Raw genomic sequence first — 17,371 nt, 5'->3', positions numbered from 1 at the left:
ACACACTGGTCCAATTGACAATGAGAACCCACGAAGGAGCAAGTGCAGGACATTTACAGGAAGCGGTGGAGCCCAAAAATAAGACACCTTCACAAAGAAACACTGCAGAAGCTGTTAATGTGCAGACAAATCCTGGGTCCACATTACCACACACTGTCATCTTGTTACACTGAACAAAGCTGCAGCTGAACGTTTAGTGCCAACACAACACTGCATCATTGGGGGCCGCCGTACCTGTTGCAGTGCACCCGAGAGATGGAGTCACTGCTACGGCGGACGAGTCATCCTGTGTTCCTGTGGTCAGTGATATAAGTAAATAACAGAAACATACTAATGTAGTGTGTGGAAGTTATACTGGAGGAGTTAGTATATTAGGAAGTTCATTTTGTTGGGTACTGAGTGTGATCTGGCTGCTGCACACACACTTCATGGCTCCGGCTGATGGGTCGACCTCTCAAAGGAACTTGCCGCCAAAGTACTCAAACACTCAATGAACCTTCCCTCACCAGTTAAAAAAAAAAAGTAAAAAGAAACACAAAACAATCCAACTCAGCTAATCAATCCAAACATTTAAACTACAGCTTTTCTGTTCAGCTAGAGTGGAAAAACTAGCTGAGCATACAGGTACATGGTTAAAGTCAACGCCTGCTGCTACAGTCACATCTTACTGTGTATGCTTCCCTGACATCTCAAAAAATAAACAAATAAATAAATACAAACAGCAAACTAGAGACAGTCACTTGTAGCCACAAACATCATCATTACGGTCATAAATGAATATTTGCTGCTGTTCAAGTCTTGAACAGCCACACCACTGAAAATCATGTGTACACTCATGAATTAAAACTACCCCATGTTTCTTACGTGACAGAGAGGCGATGGGATGAACAATGCTTTAACCCTTCCCCAGTTTGTCAGCGACTGGTGATTCTGGTTCAGTCAGCTGTGACCGAGCCATTTATTCCCAGGAGCTCTGACCAAGATCACAGGTTAACATGACTAAGACAAAGTCACACGGCTGAGGTCACAGGGAACAAGGGAAGGGTTAAACATTTGTGTGCTGTTGGTGGCGTTTTGACAATGAGTTCAGGTTACATCCTCTACAATGATGGCAACGATGTTGTATGTAATTACTGTGTACACACGCGCGCACACACACACACACACACACACACACCAATCCACTGGGGAAAAACTGAATTATTGAGTAATGGTGACCAGTTAAACTGTATGCAGGATGTAAAACAGGGTTCCCACCCTTGGCTCAGCACCACTGTGAGGCTCTTCACATTGTAATACTGCTTTTTAAACATGAAAACACTGAAGGAGAGATGAAACTTTAAAAAGGGAACAATGATCTTAAGTACTGGTTTTCTTAAATTATAAGTTTAAACCTCACCCATTTAACTGGGGCAGTTTATTCATTGTGGAGGTACTACTCACCGAGGATGTCTGTGTTTGCATTTTAACAGAAAACCTGAGTTACGAACCAACATGTTTTGCTAGTCAGAGAAGACATACATAATAAAACACTGAGCTGCACTGGAAGTGTAGAACCCACTGATTTTGCAGGCAGCTTCACCCATATTATGGACTAAACATCAGGAAGCCTCAGCCTTTGCTGCTTCAATTACAAACCTTCTTTGTCTCTTGCAAGTCCCCAAACTTTACAAAAATGCAACATTGATTTAAAGCATTTAAAGCAGCCCTTCAATAGATCAGGTCTGACAGAATTACAGTCTTTGAACCCGAGCTTCAGATATGATTCTTCTCACTGGCCATGTACCTTTAAACCTGTTGAGTCTCATGGTGCTGCTCAACCTGTTTCAGCATCTGTTTACCTGGACATTCAAATATTAACTACAATAAACAACAACAAATGGTTAGCCGATACCCGACTTCAAAAAGAAAAACACCGGCACTAAAGCAGAATCCAAAAGCTGAAGCACACTGGTCTCACCATCTTTAAAGGTTTTGGTGCCTCAAGACTATTCTCCTTCTCCAGGCACCTTGGAAGAAGGTGTAGTTGTGCCTGAAATGCCTAATCTGCAGGGTATTTTATGTAAACATGAGAAGGAGACACAAAATGACCCAAGTCACCTACTGCAGGACCAGGACAGGGATCAATTGTGTGTCCAGGAGACAAATCCAAGGCTACATTCAGAGTAACCATTACAACTACTATTACAGCTAAAGTTAGTTACTCTGTATTCAGTGGTTTTTGATACAAGGGGAGGTTGGTCACAACAGTAATGAAGCACTGTGAGCCAACCATCTGTGCTGAAATGGAGCCGCGCTGTTCAAGTCAGACTCTGGCTGGATTTACTCATATTGTGTTATGTTATAGAAAACTATGTTCAAGAGATGTCCGTTAGAATGTATCACAGTGAAAGTCGTGTGCGCTGGGACAAACTGAATCCAATGGCAACTGAAAGTCTGAGATTACCTGGCACAAGAGGTAAGAAAACCTGCAGTACTACCTACTGTACAGACGGACTGATTGAAGTTTGGTAGAATGCTTTTTGTTACTCATCCTTCATCTTTGCTGAAACCGTACCCTGTAAAAGATACTAAAAGACCGTGAACTGGAAGTGATTCCCAGTAGTCCAGGCAGATATACCCAGGTGTAAAGACGATGAGTGTATTTTCTATTTGCTGACATTCTGTGTCTCAACATTTCGTGATATTTCACATATACAGTACAATGACCAGTGGGAACCCTGATTAGAAAGAGAATGTCAGGTAGTGTTAGAAAGGTAAGTGTCCAGAGCGTATGAATAAACAAAAACATCAAAATCATTAGAAAAAAAACAGACAAATAACTGAAACCTGGTATGTTGAAGGGCCATGTGAAAAAAAAAAGCAAGGTCAAAAAACAAAAAAGTTTGAAGACATGCAAGACAAAGGGAGGTGAAGTGGAAAAATACTTGAAAGAAGCAGACGTACCATTAGTTGGATGCTTTGCAAACGACACAGAAAATCGTTTTACTGCCGGCATAGACAACAACTCTGAGGAAATAAAAAAAAAAAAAAAAATTCACTAGTGTTACTATGAGCCACAGTAACTTGTGTTATCATGCTTTATCATTGCCCTGTTCTTTTCTACTGTGGACGCAGTGGTGGCTCAGCCTCTATAGAAATGAGTGGTTTAAGAATCCAAAATCTCTGTTCCAGCTCATGAAGAAGCCCTGGGTGAAGTTACTGTTAGGAGATTTGATTTTTATCTGAAGATGCTGTGGGTCAACACACAGATGGAACATCGGATGATAAAGTGGGATGAAATGACTTTAACTAAGGAGGTCAAGAGTAAACTGCAAAAAGTATAGAACTGAAAAACGAGACTTATATTAGGGTGGGATTTGTTCTTTCCTGTCCTCTTGCTTACTGAAGTCTAACCATGACAAGAGACAACACTGACAGTAAATGGTTAAAAGCCAGTCAGCCTGTCTGTCATGTTCTGTGACAACAAAACATTTCAACTGGTGAATCAGACCAAGATGCTTCATCAAGAAAATAAATAAATAAAAACGACTGCACTCATGGAGGAGCATGCACCGACACATCACAGTGTAGGCCTTCTGACTGCAGTGAGAGTAGAACACTTCCTTTGAGTCTTAAACATGAGGGTAACAAGATGGATGACAAAGCCCAACAGCAAGGCTACATGTGAGACAACCTGGAGGGGGGCAGCGGAGAGGAGGCGGTCTGTACGACACCACACTGACACCTACTGGACCACGCAGCTACAGACATTGCTGTCAGAAACAACTATGGCCAAGCATGGTGGCCATGTCTGGAGAAATGACTGAGCCCTGGATTCTGTACTTACCATTTATATTACTTCTCACATATTATTTGTGCAGTTACAGCAACAGCTTCTAACTCAGTCGGCTGAATGCTAATATACTCAGAAAAGGGTGCAAAAATATTTAAAGTGGATGCTGAGAATCTCAGTGCTGTGCGACTTCTGCTCAGTTTCACAGACATCAGATTCTCATGTTTCTCTGGGAAGTGTGACATGTTTCCTACAGTTGGGCGCAGCTGATCTTCACTGTATTGGTTTGGAGTTCACTGTAAATATGGGAGAATTTGACACTGAACAGACTAATAGGAGTCACTGCAGCCAAAGATCATGCAAAAAAATGTGGGAACATAATGATTTTGAGAATGAGGGGCAGATACCAGACATACTGAAGAACAGGGGCTTCACACAGTACATGCAGGAGCTCTTAAAACTTAAAAAAAAAAATCATGTGGTACACTGTTCAGAATGAAAAATATCAAGTTTTACCTAACACCTCAGACTAACAAACTCAATGTTGACTTCACAGTCATAGCATCAGCACAGACAAAGGATTATGTAACTCTGCTAGAAATAAACCTGATTCCACAAACCAAGTGCGCATTTACTTCTACTAACACCACACAGGAGACTGATGAGGCTGCTGTTGCATGCACTACTCTGTAAAGCCTGTCGTCTTTTTCCACTTTTCCTGCCATGTTCTTGACACATATTACGCAGTCTCTATTCAGCATACCAAGTGTAAAAATACAGAAACTTTATAAAGCAAGACTATAAAATACATATATGGGTATAGATGATACTTACAGCACATATAGAGTTCTACAGCTGATACTTTGCACACTGGATACTTACTGTAATTAAGATTTTTCATACTAAACTCATCTATTGTACACATTTGTACATAATATGTTGGAGTGTCCAGCTTCTCCACAGGACATAGCCCATGACATCAGACTTTCAGTATTTCATTACTGTAATACTGAGGACATGTAAGACACTGATCCGCTGCTGCCCTGTGTAGGTTTATGAAAGAGCGCAGTCTCAAACACATACCGTCTTTGTAGGACAGACTGCCAGAGGAGAATTTTTTGCGGTGTGCACGTGCGTAGTCCTGCAGGTTAGGGGCGCTAGAGGACCCACCCAGGACAGTGGTGCTGAAGAGCCCGGCACACTGAGAGCCTGTGAGGGGGGGTGGGGGGTTAGTCATCACTTCATAACATGCTGTTACTCAAACAACTGGCCAAACAGAGAGAGAGGAAGGGGGAGAGAGAGACAAGAAACAAGGATCCAGAGGAGCACATGCAACTAGTACCAACATTTCTCTCCGTGCCTGCACCCACAAGACGCTGGAGGTTTTTAAAGCTTAGCCACTGTGTTAGTTACGGGGCTAAAAGGAAAAGTCCACCTGAAATCCTGTCACAGCTTTTATCCATGTGTGATACACTCAATGCAATAAAGAGCTACTATTTTAATAAAGTACATGTCCACTTCCCCCTTTTCTCTTCATCTTGATTTCCTACATTTCCCAGAAAGCTTTTTAACATTAATATGGCCAAACAGGGAGCGCAGAAGGGAGCCATAGAAAGAGAAAAACAACAAAATGAGATCATTTCTTAAGAGATTTTTGTCCAGTATGACTGTTCCATGTTAGTGCAAAATGAGGGCTTCAAAATGTAGTGGTTGTACTGTAATTCTGAGGCACTGACATCAAAACCTGATGCTTTTCACTTATGTTTATGACAGCACTACTGCATGTGCTGGAAATAATTCAACACTTCATCCTAAAACACCAAAGAAAAGTGACAGATGTGCAAGTTGGGGTAAATTTTTATTAACCTCCGACTTGGCTTGGCTTGGCTTAATGGCTGAAGAGTAAGTCTTCTATCAGGCTGTTAAAGAAGGGGATGCAGATCTGGTGCTTTGGAAAGAGGTGGCAGTGGAAACGTTAATCTGTATCAACCTCCACAGAGGTCAGCACTTTAACTCTAAACTTAACTAGAATTTACAGCCACAGTCAAGAATCTAAAAATTTGCAAACTTCGATTATTTTTGTCACATTTACTTCATATGAATGAAACAGCACAAAAATATCATAACTGATTTATGTTTGATATTAAAATGATAACAGTTTAAACACTGGTGTCATCTCTCATACCAAGATTCTGAATTACATCCTTGTAAAACTATTATAATATTCTCTTATGTAAAATGTTTTTGAGAACAGATTTAGATCAAAAACTGGCATTAAATGTAGCCATCATTTTACGATTAGTCAGTCAGTCATATTGTATTTGGAAATTAGTTTTCTTCATAAATGCATTAAATACATTTACATCTCCATCTGGATATATACACGACACCCATCCATCCCACTCAGATCCATCTCACACTGGCATCTATAGGCACAGCTGCCATGGAAACAGGGCATCATGACACCTACCTAATCCACTTTGTTTCATCTCGGGGGACTGACGTGAGCAGAATGAGAAGAGGCGATAACTGCCTACTTTGGAGGATGACGTCTCTGACAGGACCTGGTAGAACACGCACACAGAGTGTATTTGATATCATACACTAGTCTCCACTGCTGGCTGCTGGTCTGCAGAGTGAAATATGACCTTGAGCAAGAGGAGAGGCCAAAACCACAGAAGACAAGCTCTGGGACTTAAAACACTTATTATATAATCAAGTGAACAAATACGTAACCGTCTCTGTGGTGGTTAATGGTTAAACAGTAATTTGATGTTTGATATTGTTTTAATAGGCAATTCTTTAAGTGTCCACAATGAAAGAGGCTTTGGAACTGATTTAAAAATATTTCTGCTGCTTTCCAGCATTAGGTGCATTAGCCTGTGTCTCACCTCCATGGATCCAGTCTTATGATTGCGTATGAGTGGGGACCTTCTCTGAATGGTGATTGGCTCAGACAGCGGCACGGCACGGTCCGTCTCATCTCGAGAGAGGTCCTCCAGGCTGCTGGGTTCAGGCTGTTTCTGTCTGTTCTGAATGAGCAGAGACCCAAAAAATACACAGGCTGCTCTCTGCAGAATGATAACACAGTGAAAATACCTGGATGTGAAAATACCCATTGCACAACCTCTGCAGAAGCGGGCCTGAAACCAAAGCCAGTTGGTGCGTGCTCCTCCTCCTCCACACCTTTGACCCCTGGGCTGAAGTGAAGCTCTACGTGGAAGCGTTCCTCAGAGGTGAGGTCCTGTTGGAGAAAAATGGAGTTGTTAGAGATATCGTTGTGAAAATCTTCAATACTTGCGCCAATATAGTACCCAAGTTAAATGATGTGTTTTCAATATTTGAAATTGTAAATGAGAAAAATGACAAAAAAGTAAATTAAAAAAAGAAAAACAAAAACAAAACAAAAAAAAACCACTACCTTATTGTTGTCTTCATACAGCATGATGACAATCTGAGTCATGTAGTTGAGTTCAGACACAGCACTGAGGTAATCCATGGCACGCTTCCACTGCTGGTCCTTATCCTCCTGTTGCAAACACACACACAGAAAACCTCAGTCTCAAATGCTAAACCTGTGTTTCAAAAAAAAACAACAAAAAAAACATTTATGTAGGGTTGCAGTTTGGCTGCTTACATCAAGCAAGGCTCCATAGCGAAAAATGCTGAGCAAAGAGTGGACGTGACTCTCACTGGTGAAATATAAACGTGTCCTGACATGGCGTCCAGGAGACAACACGCCACGAGAGTACCTGTGAGGAGGATACTGCCGTGTTAGACGCTCCAAAATATTCTCAACTATCAGTGCAATGTTTTTCCCCACCTAAGCAACCTCCTATTAAATCACTGAATCACTTGATCACAGACTCACAGGGGGTGTAGTTTGTTAACAGATTCGTCCTCATGGGTCCTCTGCAGGTCGAGCTGAATCTTTCTGACCAGTGGGAGGCAGTAGGCGTATGCTATGTCCAATTTCTCCACTTTATTTATACCATATTCCTGGAAAACACAAGAAATAAGTTGGGCTGCCCCAATATGGTCCAACAGATGAGTGATTAGTTGAGACCTGTCAGTCAACTGAGACTCTTCTAGTCGAGCCTTTGTTTTCATTTTATTATATCTTATTTTTTTGTCAGCCAGTGTGCATTACAGTAAAAGGTAGCCCCAGTTCGTAGTTTGTCATCTCATGCCCCCTGGCGATACCCACTTCAGCTGTGACACTGATGCAATGATGTACATTAAGGTTGGATCCATTTAGCAAATTGCAGAATGAGGAGAAAGGGACAGCAAACCCAAGAGGACAAGCCACATAAAGGGGAGATTGTACTTTATTAGAAGTGTTTTCAAACATCGTGGTCTACTTCTACAAGACACAATGTGGCTGGTTTTGCCTAATGTTATGTGAGTCTGGTTTGTTTACCCAGCTCTGTTAAAGTGCATTGCACAGCTGTGTACTGACTATTTCTGTGACATGCATCCACCCGAAAGGGACTAGGAACCTAACAAAAATGTGCAGGGAAAGCACTTCAACAAGGAATTATAGATAAAAGAAAATATTGGCAGTGTGAGCTGGCACCCATCCAATGCTCAATAACAACATGTGCCCACGCACATGTTGTTAACTGAAGGGGAGAAGCTTTAGCTTTTTGGTAAACTAGGCTATAACCCAGCATCAGAAGAAAAACCTGCCTATTGTTTCAACAGAAACACAGTTGTGCTGATTAGTCTGTCAAATTCGTATGGCAGGCCGACATTACAGATTGTCAATTTAAATAGGTCGCAATTTAAATATTGCATCGTATGCAGGTTTTTTTTTTTATTGATTTTTAAATGACCAGAAATATGTTCCCCCAATCTTTTGCATTGAAATACCAATGTTAATGTGGTTGAAATCATAACTGAAATTTATGCCGGTTGGTTTTCTGACAGTTTAGGCTATACGTATATATTTTAAAAAGAAAGAGAGAAAGAAGAAGAACGAACTCGCCAAACACCTAAATGCTGAACTGGTAATACATTTGAAAACTGCTATATGTTGTTTTCTCAACTATAAGCCATTCATTCTCTTAAAAAGTCCTAATGAAACAATAAATCTAGAACAATTTACCTGTCTACTTTTTGCTAGACAACAGAAACATCCTTTCCTTAAAAAGAATATGTTTCTTCAAGGTGGTGCAGAGGTACTGCCCCGAGCCTTTCCACCCTTATTCTTCCTCTCACCTGTGGGATGACGATGTCAGCCAAAGCTCGAGACAGTCTGAACAGCTCGAGTGTGTCCTCCAGGCCCAGAGTAGCATTGTGGATGACATCGTATTTCACGCAGTCATAAATGTCAGGAATTTTACTGATGTCATAGCGGCCATTCTTCATACAGAAGTCCTTCTCAAGTTTGGACCAGCGCTGCAGCATCAGCTCCAGTGACTCACTGTGGTACAGCTGTAGGTCTGTGGAGGGGAGATGGAGAAAGTCAGAGGATCAAGTTGAAGATAAATCCAATTTGATATGATCTGGACAAAATTAACAACAGTTGCAGAATATCAGGACACTGATTTTAAATGTGACTTTTCAATGGTTTGAGGGAGACAGATCAAATTCCATTTATCTATTGGAATCGAGGGGAAAACTCAAATCTTCAAACCAGAGCCAATAAAAACCAAAGATATCTGCAGGGCATGCTGTGTAAAAAATAAAAAAAAATCTTAAAACCTTGACATTCTTCTATGGATGAGGTAGGACATTGCTCACCGGCTGACTTGGGGTCCTCCATTCTTTTGCGGATCTGGGAGGTGAGGCTCTGAATGAGCGCGTAGACCTGGTCACATGTGGCTACCGGGTTCTGGACCACCTTCATCGAATTCACCAAAGAGGCACTACAGGTCGGTGCCAGCTGTCACACAAAGGAAAACAAAAAAGGACAAAGCACTTTCATTAGCAAGTCAATCACACAGAAAAAATGAATCCTGACTACTTGCACATTGCAACACCTCATATGTATCACTGATCTACAACAATTTACATCTCCCTCCACCACAGAGCAGAAAGCACATGTAGCTCATCACCCTATCGTAGTCCTCCTCGGTGAAGTCCCTGTCTTTTTGCAGAATCTCATGGAGTCTGGCCTTGACACGGTGCTGGCAGCTGCTCAGTGAGTCACTGTCATTGTCCAGCAGCCCATTCATGTTGGCGCTCTTCACCATCTGCACAAGGATGGGTGTCAGCTCCCCCTCCAGAGCCAGCAAACCCTGCTCACACAGACACACAAACAACATGAAAAGGTAATCTGTATTAAAAGACAATGCCGAAACAAATGACAAAGTTATAATTAGATAATTTGGCAACAAAGTGGCCAATACTTTGATATATCACAAATGACACGCCGAATGAGCTGCTTCACTGGGACCAAGGACACGAAATACCATGACATCTGGTAGTGTTGTCTATCTGAGTCCAACATCGACATCTGCTCTATATAAACATACTGTATACACATTAGCAAAATAATAGTTTCATAGCTCGGCAGTCTGAAAGGTATAATTAACTGCTTCACTAAGATTTCCTTTTCAGAACTGAGAACTTATGTTAATGCCTTTCTGCAGGTGGAACTCTTCCTTCTCTATTCAACTAAGATGTTGATTCCAGCTTGTTTTAACTGCACAGTTTTTCTATTAATTCGACACTGACACAGCTGTTGACATGTCTGTAAACACAAAGATGTTCTACTGTAATTGTTTATGAAATAGGACAGAGCACAATAGAAGCCTTTCATGAAGGTTCAATCTTTTGTGTTTGTGTCAACCACTTCTTTGTAAAGCACTTCGGTTTATTGTTTCTGAATGTAGCTATAAACTGTGATTCAAAGCAGCAAAATAAAAAATTCTATGTCAACATTATATGATTTTAAGTTTGTATGGAGCTTTTAGAATCCAGTTGTTCCAAGGACCCACTGTCTCAACACTGCATACCTTTGCAAAAGCTGCAGCCGTCATCTGCACCCTGCCCTCATCTGACGCATAGATCTTCAGGTCATGTCTGTAGGTGCTGTGTAACCGCAGTAACCCACAGCCTGGAAAGCCAGCATAGTCTCCTGCAAAAACACAAAACCAGCAACAATTCTGGTGAATAAACTGGTTCTGACTGGAACGGTCCACAACTCACTGAAAACCTACTGAAGGAAACGGGGTTTGGCAGATTTTTCTAAAAAAAACATTTTGTGCAAATAAGTAGTTTGTGATAAAATGTCACCACCTTGGTATCAACTGACCAACTTGGGATCTTTTTGTTAATAAACCTGTGTTGGCATCAACTTTGCACTTGCTAAATTCTTTGTGGTCCTTCTGCAGCACAGCTAAAATGTGCTGTGATTGAATGCCTTTCCTTAATGAAGAGTGACTTTGTTCACACTTTGTTCATATCATCTCACATACTTTGGAAAAGAGCCTCAACACTCTTTGTGGATCAGAATAGAAATGCACCAATATGACTTTTCCCCTCATATTATCTTATCTTTGTTTGTCTTTTATTTGCAGTCAGGCTTTGATTTTGTCACTGCCATAGTTTACTTTTTTGGTTTGTATGTGCCCACCTACTGTCTTGGAAATAGCCTGCTGCATTAAAACTGGTTAGCTTGTTTATATAAGTAAACAGTGCAATAGGTTTATCTGATATAATTAAGCAATGAGACCAGAAATGAAAATAAGAGAAGGTGAGACAGGCACAGATATAAGCTGTATGTGTGGAACAGCACCTACAATACAATACAGATTCATTGTAGGGTAGTAAATAACAGAAAACAACTTTTATCATAATAAAAACAGAGTACAACAGCAGATTTTACATACTAGACTTACATTTCGGTTTCATGGGTATTTGTGGAGACTTTGTTATAAGTCATAGTACAATATGTACCTTGTTCACTATGTTTTACAGCTAAAACACACAAGTATAAAGGTTGTTTTGACCCACTTCTTGTGTCCCTCTTCTCGCCTCTTGTTCTGACCTTATATGGATCACTGCTGCTCAGTGTGATGGCAGAACAGAGTCTCTCAAATATGAGGCCACAGCCTCTTAGTAACAGCAGGAGTGATGATGGTGGTTTGTGTCTCTAGCTGTGTCTCTGCTTCAGTCCTGTGGGAATATGTTTCTCTTGTTTGAACGGTTTTAACACCCCCTAAGTCAGCAATGGTCACAGATTTTTGGCCAAGTTTATTTTTCCATTACCAGCAGGGTATTCATCCATTACATCTGTTTCCATGACAAAATTCAAGCTGCATTAACTAACTCCTCCCTCTAATTTTCAACCATTAAGACAAAGTGAAAGTTAAAACAAACTCAAGCAGTAGCCCTTGCTCTTCTCTTCGCTACTCCTGCTCTGTCTCTGAAACTGGGTCATATGTGGTCGTGACAGCCAGAGACAGCTGTGGCGGTCAGGTAGGTAATAACCGACCACATTACTAATGTATAAGGAATACAGAGCCCAAAGAGGCTGTGGTTTTCGCTGGCATTGCAGCGACACAATGTCAAACAAAGGGGTTTACATTTTAGCAATGCGCATGCTTATGTCTAACGTTGATTGTAGCAAATGTATCTGCAGTAACACAAGCAATTTATACAGAGGAATTATCATTATTATTATATTATGCTTTGATAGTTGAACAAACTCCCCACTTCTCTAGTTGTGTTGATGGTGTAAATTTTAACAACTTCTCAGTAAAATGCTACATGGACTGCAGTGTTATGTCAGACAAACAAACCCTGCGGCCTGGACCAAAACGGAGGAAAAAAAATTGCAAAATGATTTAATTTGCTAATCCAGGAGAACATGTTGGTTTTCGCTAATTGGGCAACAAAACACTAACACGCAATCAGTTTGAATGACTGTAAATTACAACCAGAATAAATTAATACAAAAAGTACAAAACTGAAACACTGACATTAGCTTGCGAATGATGCTGACATATAGACGTTATAGCAGACAGAAAACACTTCTAGCCAATTTTTTACTTGATATATCCAAATTTGTGCTAAACTGTAGCTTTAATACAGATCTGATCCTGCACTGGCAGTAAAGGATTTTCTATAGTAGAAAATCAGTGCTGTGTGTGTCTCACCTTGTCCTCCAGGGTACATACAGCGAAAGGCCCTTCCCAGCTCCTCAGCCTGCACTCTGCCTGCAGGAGTCAGCTCTCCCCCCCACTTCAACACAAGCAGCAGAGATGGACCTTCCTTTCGGGTGTCTAACAACCAAATCCAGCCGACAATAATTAACACTTCTGGATTTTGGTCAGCTTCAGCTTGACAACATATGATTTTGAGTAAAATGCCTTTATATCTTCTTACCTTCTTCCTCACTAGAGGTTTTGGGCTGCCCATGGGGCAGGTAAGTTAGCTGCACTTTTCTGTTGATCCCAGAGAAGTGGCCATACCTGTATTAGCAAGAAAATAAAAGCAAATCTGGAATCAATAAGAGCTAAGGTTATTTATGAATACACATGGCTGTCTGCCTACTTCTCCCTCTAATAACTTAATACAGGCGACTACTGAAGTGGTTTTGATTGACGTAGAAACAGGACCTGGATATACACTTTCACATCACTAATCCATTATCAAAATTAATTTGTCACATTTAGCTTTGAAGATAATATAAATTGTGTATTTAAGAATATTTAACTGAAGCTGTGCACTAAAGTCCTCTGACACACATCATGCTGTTACAATGTCTGGGTTTATAAAAGCTTTGAGAAACTGCCTTAATTTCTCTGTGCAGAGGGTTTTTACAGAACTTACACAGCCACCGTAGCAGCCGCCACTCATCAACTGCTCTTGCAGTTGTATACGGCAGATGGTAACCTTTAAAAGCTCCACTGACATAAGCATGGGTATACTTGAACATAAACTGTAGCTAACTGTATGATTTCAAGGTCCAACCATCATTTTTGATGTTTGAGGTGAAAATGAGATTGGGACTAATGGTTAATAATGTGACCCAGTTTATGTACATTTCCAGGACAGTTTTCAGCTGCTCCAGTTTCGACTTCTTCTCTTCTATCTCGCAGTCATTGTGCTGCCCCAGTTCTGCTAACAACTGCCGTGTGATGTCCAGCACCTCCTGTTGAGGGTCAGACAGTAACCAGCTCTCAGAGATGTTACACGTTCACAGAAAGTTAATTACACACTGGCTGAGGCACACGTGAATTATGTAGCACAAGCCAAAACCAACGTAACCATCCTTTTGTCTTAGTGATTATTACCTGCAGTTGTTTTGGCTTCTTCAGCTTTAGTTTCCCTGTTTTATATCCTCCATATTTTTCAAACAGATCAAAGAACCTGGATGAATCAGTGACAAATTTCAAGTGAGTCAAAAGCCTTTAATCTGTGATAGCAGTAAAAAACAAACAAAAAAAAAACAACAAACAAACAAAAAAACACATAGATAACCTACATGGGGTTTCGAACCTCCATCTTCATCTTCTGTTTGGGCGTTCTGTCTCCATGTCGAATGACAGCAATGACACAGCGTAGTTCCATCCTGAAGAGCAATTGTAGGTTAGACCATCTATCTCATGGATGGGCTCTTCTTCTGTCAGTCAACACTTTTATATCATGGGTGCTGATAGCAAAAATCTATCTAGACAACATTTATGAACAGGCTACAGTGACAGCTGTAAGGGGGATAATCTTGAATTTAAAAAAGACCAACAAAATGAGTGTATTTTGCAACAACAATACACAACGAGCTACCACACTACTTAGGTGTGGAGTCTCCTTAACAGTTCAGTTGTAACACAGCAGCTACTTTTTTGAAGAAGAAGGTTGTTTAAGTAAATTCATTTTTAATTTTCTAATTTACAGCTCAAGCCTTTGGCGTGTGCAAGTGTGAACAGATTGCTGTTAACCTAGCAATCACCTGGCTTTAGAAGATTTCAACAGGCACAGACAGAACAGACAATTCAATCTGTGACTGGTATCTGTAACTGAAAGAACTTAAAAATGTCATTTTATAAAATCATTAAAAACAAAAATTAGAGACAAGAAAACAGAACTATATTCATGACTGCAGGACTGACATTCATCTGGTAAATTAAAGGCCACTTATTGACACCACTTTTATCTTCCGTCATGACTCACATGGTCCCTGAAGTGGTGGGAACAATGGGGATGTCCTCTGCCTCAGTAGGGATGGACCAAGGAATCTGAAACTGAGGAGCCAGCTCACGCATAACGATATTCCTGAAGAACCATGAAGACAGAGAAATTCAATCACCAGAACATGAAATGAATTAAAGCAAAATCAAGAGAATGTGGCCCACTGGACAAGGAATGACAAAAACCACAGATGGTACCCGAGGATCTTAGCACAGTCGTCGTAGTACTTCATTGAGTTTTTCACAAAGCTGAAACCGTTGACATCACACACGTAGGAGTGGCCATTGGCTCGGAGAAGGTCGAAGCCACAAACAGTTTGCTGCATTGAGAGCAAAGGAGAACACATTTCTTACAGTGATGCCAAGATACAACAGTTTCAGGCCACAATGGAAGGCTAAATAAAACAGGACATACCAGACTACATCAGCACCATGGATTTGTTTACCTTGAATGCTAGGCAGACCTTACGGGCCACCAGTTTCTCCATGGCTGAGAGCATGACAGGGTAGCGAACCTCCTTGCCCTCACTGTCTCTCTCCACCTTCCCATCCAGAGCAGGGGACTTCCGGGCCTCAGCATGAGCATAGTCTGGCCCCACAGTGTACACCTGAGGATACATGAAACACACACAAACAGCAGACACAGCTGAAGCTGAAATTGCTCTCTGAATTCACAACTTTACATATTAGCTAAAAAGTCATTTTAATAAATATTATATTCCGCTTTGGCCCTTGCAGTGTCTTCCTCCCAAAAAAAATAAAACAAAAAACAAAACCCAGTCGATACTCTACCTTTACATCAGTTCCATCTGTTGGCATGAATTCTTCATAGATGTAAGAGCCCGTCTTTCTCACACTGCTCTCTGGGGAGTACACACTGCTCCGACTCCCAATCTACATGAGAAGAACAACAATCTGCTTTATTGGCCAGGTGTGTCGGACACACGAGGAATTTGAATCTGGTACATTGGCTCTCAATGTGTATGTACATATCCCCATGTAAGGGGCAAGTAAACAGTAAACCAGCATAAGGCTAGTATAACATAATAAGCAGTATTAACAAGCAACAAACAGTGCTTACAATGCAAAATAAGCAGTATAAACAGGCAGTAAACAATGCTGACAGACAAAGGAAATCAGAGCTCAGTGAGTGAAAACCTGCTCAGACACTTATGAACTGAAACTAAGCCATCAGTACGACTCTGAATATTCTCCAAAACATCAACCACAATCTAAAAGCTGCAGCTCCACATCTGACAGCAGAGTGGCTCATTTATAATTGTGCTTTTCCTCTGGTACAGCAACAGACAAGAGAAGCTATGAAGTGGTGCAGGTTAATTCCTGGTGTGTTCTAGTCACTTCAGTTGATAAACAGTTGCTATTATTACTAAACAGAAAACAGGAAGGAGCACAGTCAACATTTTCCAAATATAACATGAGTGCTGTTACTTCAGACAGAGAAGTGCACTTGGATAAAGGTGGGTTCTAATCTAAAAGTGAATTCAGATCATAGCTTAACAAGTCAAAACAATAAACTGGGGTGAAAGGATGCACAAGTGTGTCACTGTGCAAGAGAAACCACCAGTAACCAGATGGTTTTAGCTGAGATTTAGTATAACAGTCACTGACAGTGGTCATTATGGCAACACTTAATTGGTAGCGACAGGACAATTTTGGCATTTTGCAGTTTGGAAAATCATGTAATTAGCTGCTAGTTTCGTCCTCACTTGCAGTGGAACCTTCAGCACAAACAGCGTTAAAGCCAGGATTTAAAGACTGGGAAAACAAATAAATAAATAAAGCTATAGATGAAGGACCTTTCTGAAGAGGCGCTGGCTGCCACCGCCTGCAGAAGTGGGGTAGTAGATGTAGACGTTGTGGTCCTCAGCACAAACAGGTTTCTCGACAAAAGGCTTCTGGAATATCTCTCCGTTCACCTCCACATGGTCGTCTCCCTCCACCAGGTTACACTCTGAGACACACACAACAAATGTTTCAAGTACACACACATGATGCTTGACCCCTACGTGTTTACTGTATTCTTGAGCAGCTCTGCCCTGTGAACCATGTGAAGGTCACTGGCCCTTTTAAAAACAAGCATTACGGTCAAAAAAAGTTGGAGACATAAAAGGGACTGTGTCTATGTCACTGTGTAAAGCAGGATCAGAATGCCAAACTCATCATACCACAGCACTCAAGTATGAGACACTTGCAACTGCTTCACATTTGATGCTATATTTATCACCAGCTGAAATAAAGCTATTGCTGTCCCAAATCAATGGCCTCAGGATGCTGCACAGACAGTGGCTCTATAAAGGGCTTTTTTCTCTCAGAGCTTTTCAGTGGGGAGGAAGAATTAGAAGTCTCACCATGTTAACTGCACAGTTAGAAGATGTACTAATAAAAAGTGGCATTGATTATCAATAGCACACTGACCATCTGGTTTGTCTGGGTC

The 17,371-nt window shown here is 41.0% G+C and overlaps 1 protein-coding gene across 1 annotated transcript in view; it reads right to left on the bottom strand.

Annotated features, from left to right (window-relative positions):
- Positions 1-17,371, bottom strand: part of ppip5k1a (diphosphoinositol pentakisphosphate kinase 1a) — a 32,230-nt gene that overhangs the window by 7,622 nt on the left and 7,237 nt on the right. The window contains 24 exon segments of the mRNA XM_020589872.1: positions 235-294; positions 2,947-3,009; positions 4,859-4,984; positions 6,246-6,339; positions 6,667-6,807; positions 6,903-7,019; positions 7,197-7,304; positions 7,413-7,527; positions 7,647-7,774; positions 8,996-9,219; positions 9,521-9,662; positions 9,835-10,017; positions 10,738-10,859; positions 12,883-13,008; positions 13,112-13,197; positions 13,771-13,880; positions 14,023-14,098; positions 14,214-14,300; positions 14,900-15,001; positions 15,115-15,236; positions 15,363-15,524; positions 15,709-15,810; positions 16,734-16,888; positions 17,353-17,371. The exon segment at positions 17,353-17,371 is cut by the window's right edge and continues 17 nt beyond it. Coding sequence (XP_020445528.1) covers positions 235-294; positions 2,947-3,009; positions 4,859-4,984; positions 6,246-6,339; positions 6,667-6,807; positions 6,903-7,019; positions 7,197-7,304; positions 7,413-7,527; positions 7,647-7,774; positions 8,996-9,219; positions 9,521-9,662; positions 9,835-10,017; positions 10,738-10,859; positions 12,883-13,008; positions 13,112-13,197; positions 13,771-13,880; positions 14,023-14,098; positions 14,214-14,300; positions 14,900-15,001; positions 15,115-15,236; positions 15,363-15,524; positions 15,709-15,810; positions 16,734-16,888; positions 17,353-17,371 — 2,770 coding nt within the window.

This window comes from Monopterus albus, unplaced genomic scaffold (assembly GCF_001952655.1).
Source record: "Monopterus albus unplaced genomic scaffold, M_albus_1.0 scaffold10.1, whole genome shotgun sequence".
Classification (NCBI taxonomy): domain Eukaryota; kingdom Metazoa; phylum Chordata; class Actinopteri; order Synbranchiformes; family Synbranchidae; genus Monopterus; species Monopterus albus.
The sequence above is the reverse complement of the archived record's forward strand: the minus strand, read 5'-3'. Positions and strand labels throughout refer to the sequence as shown.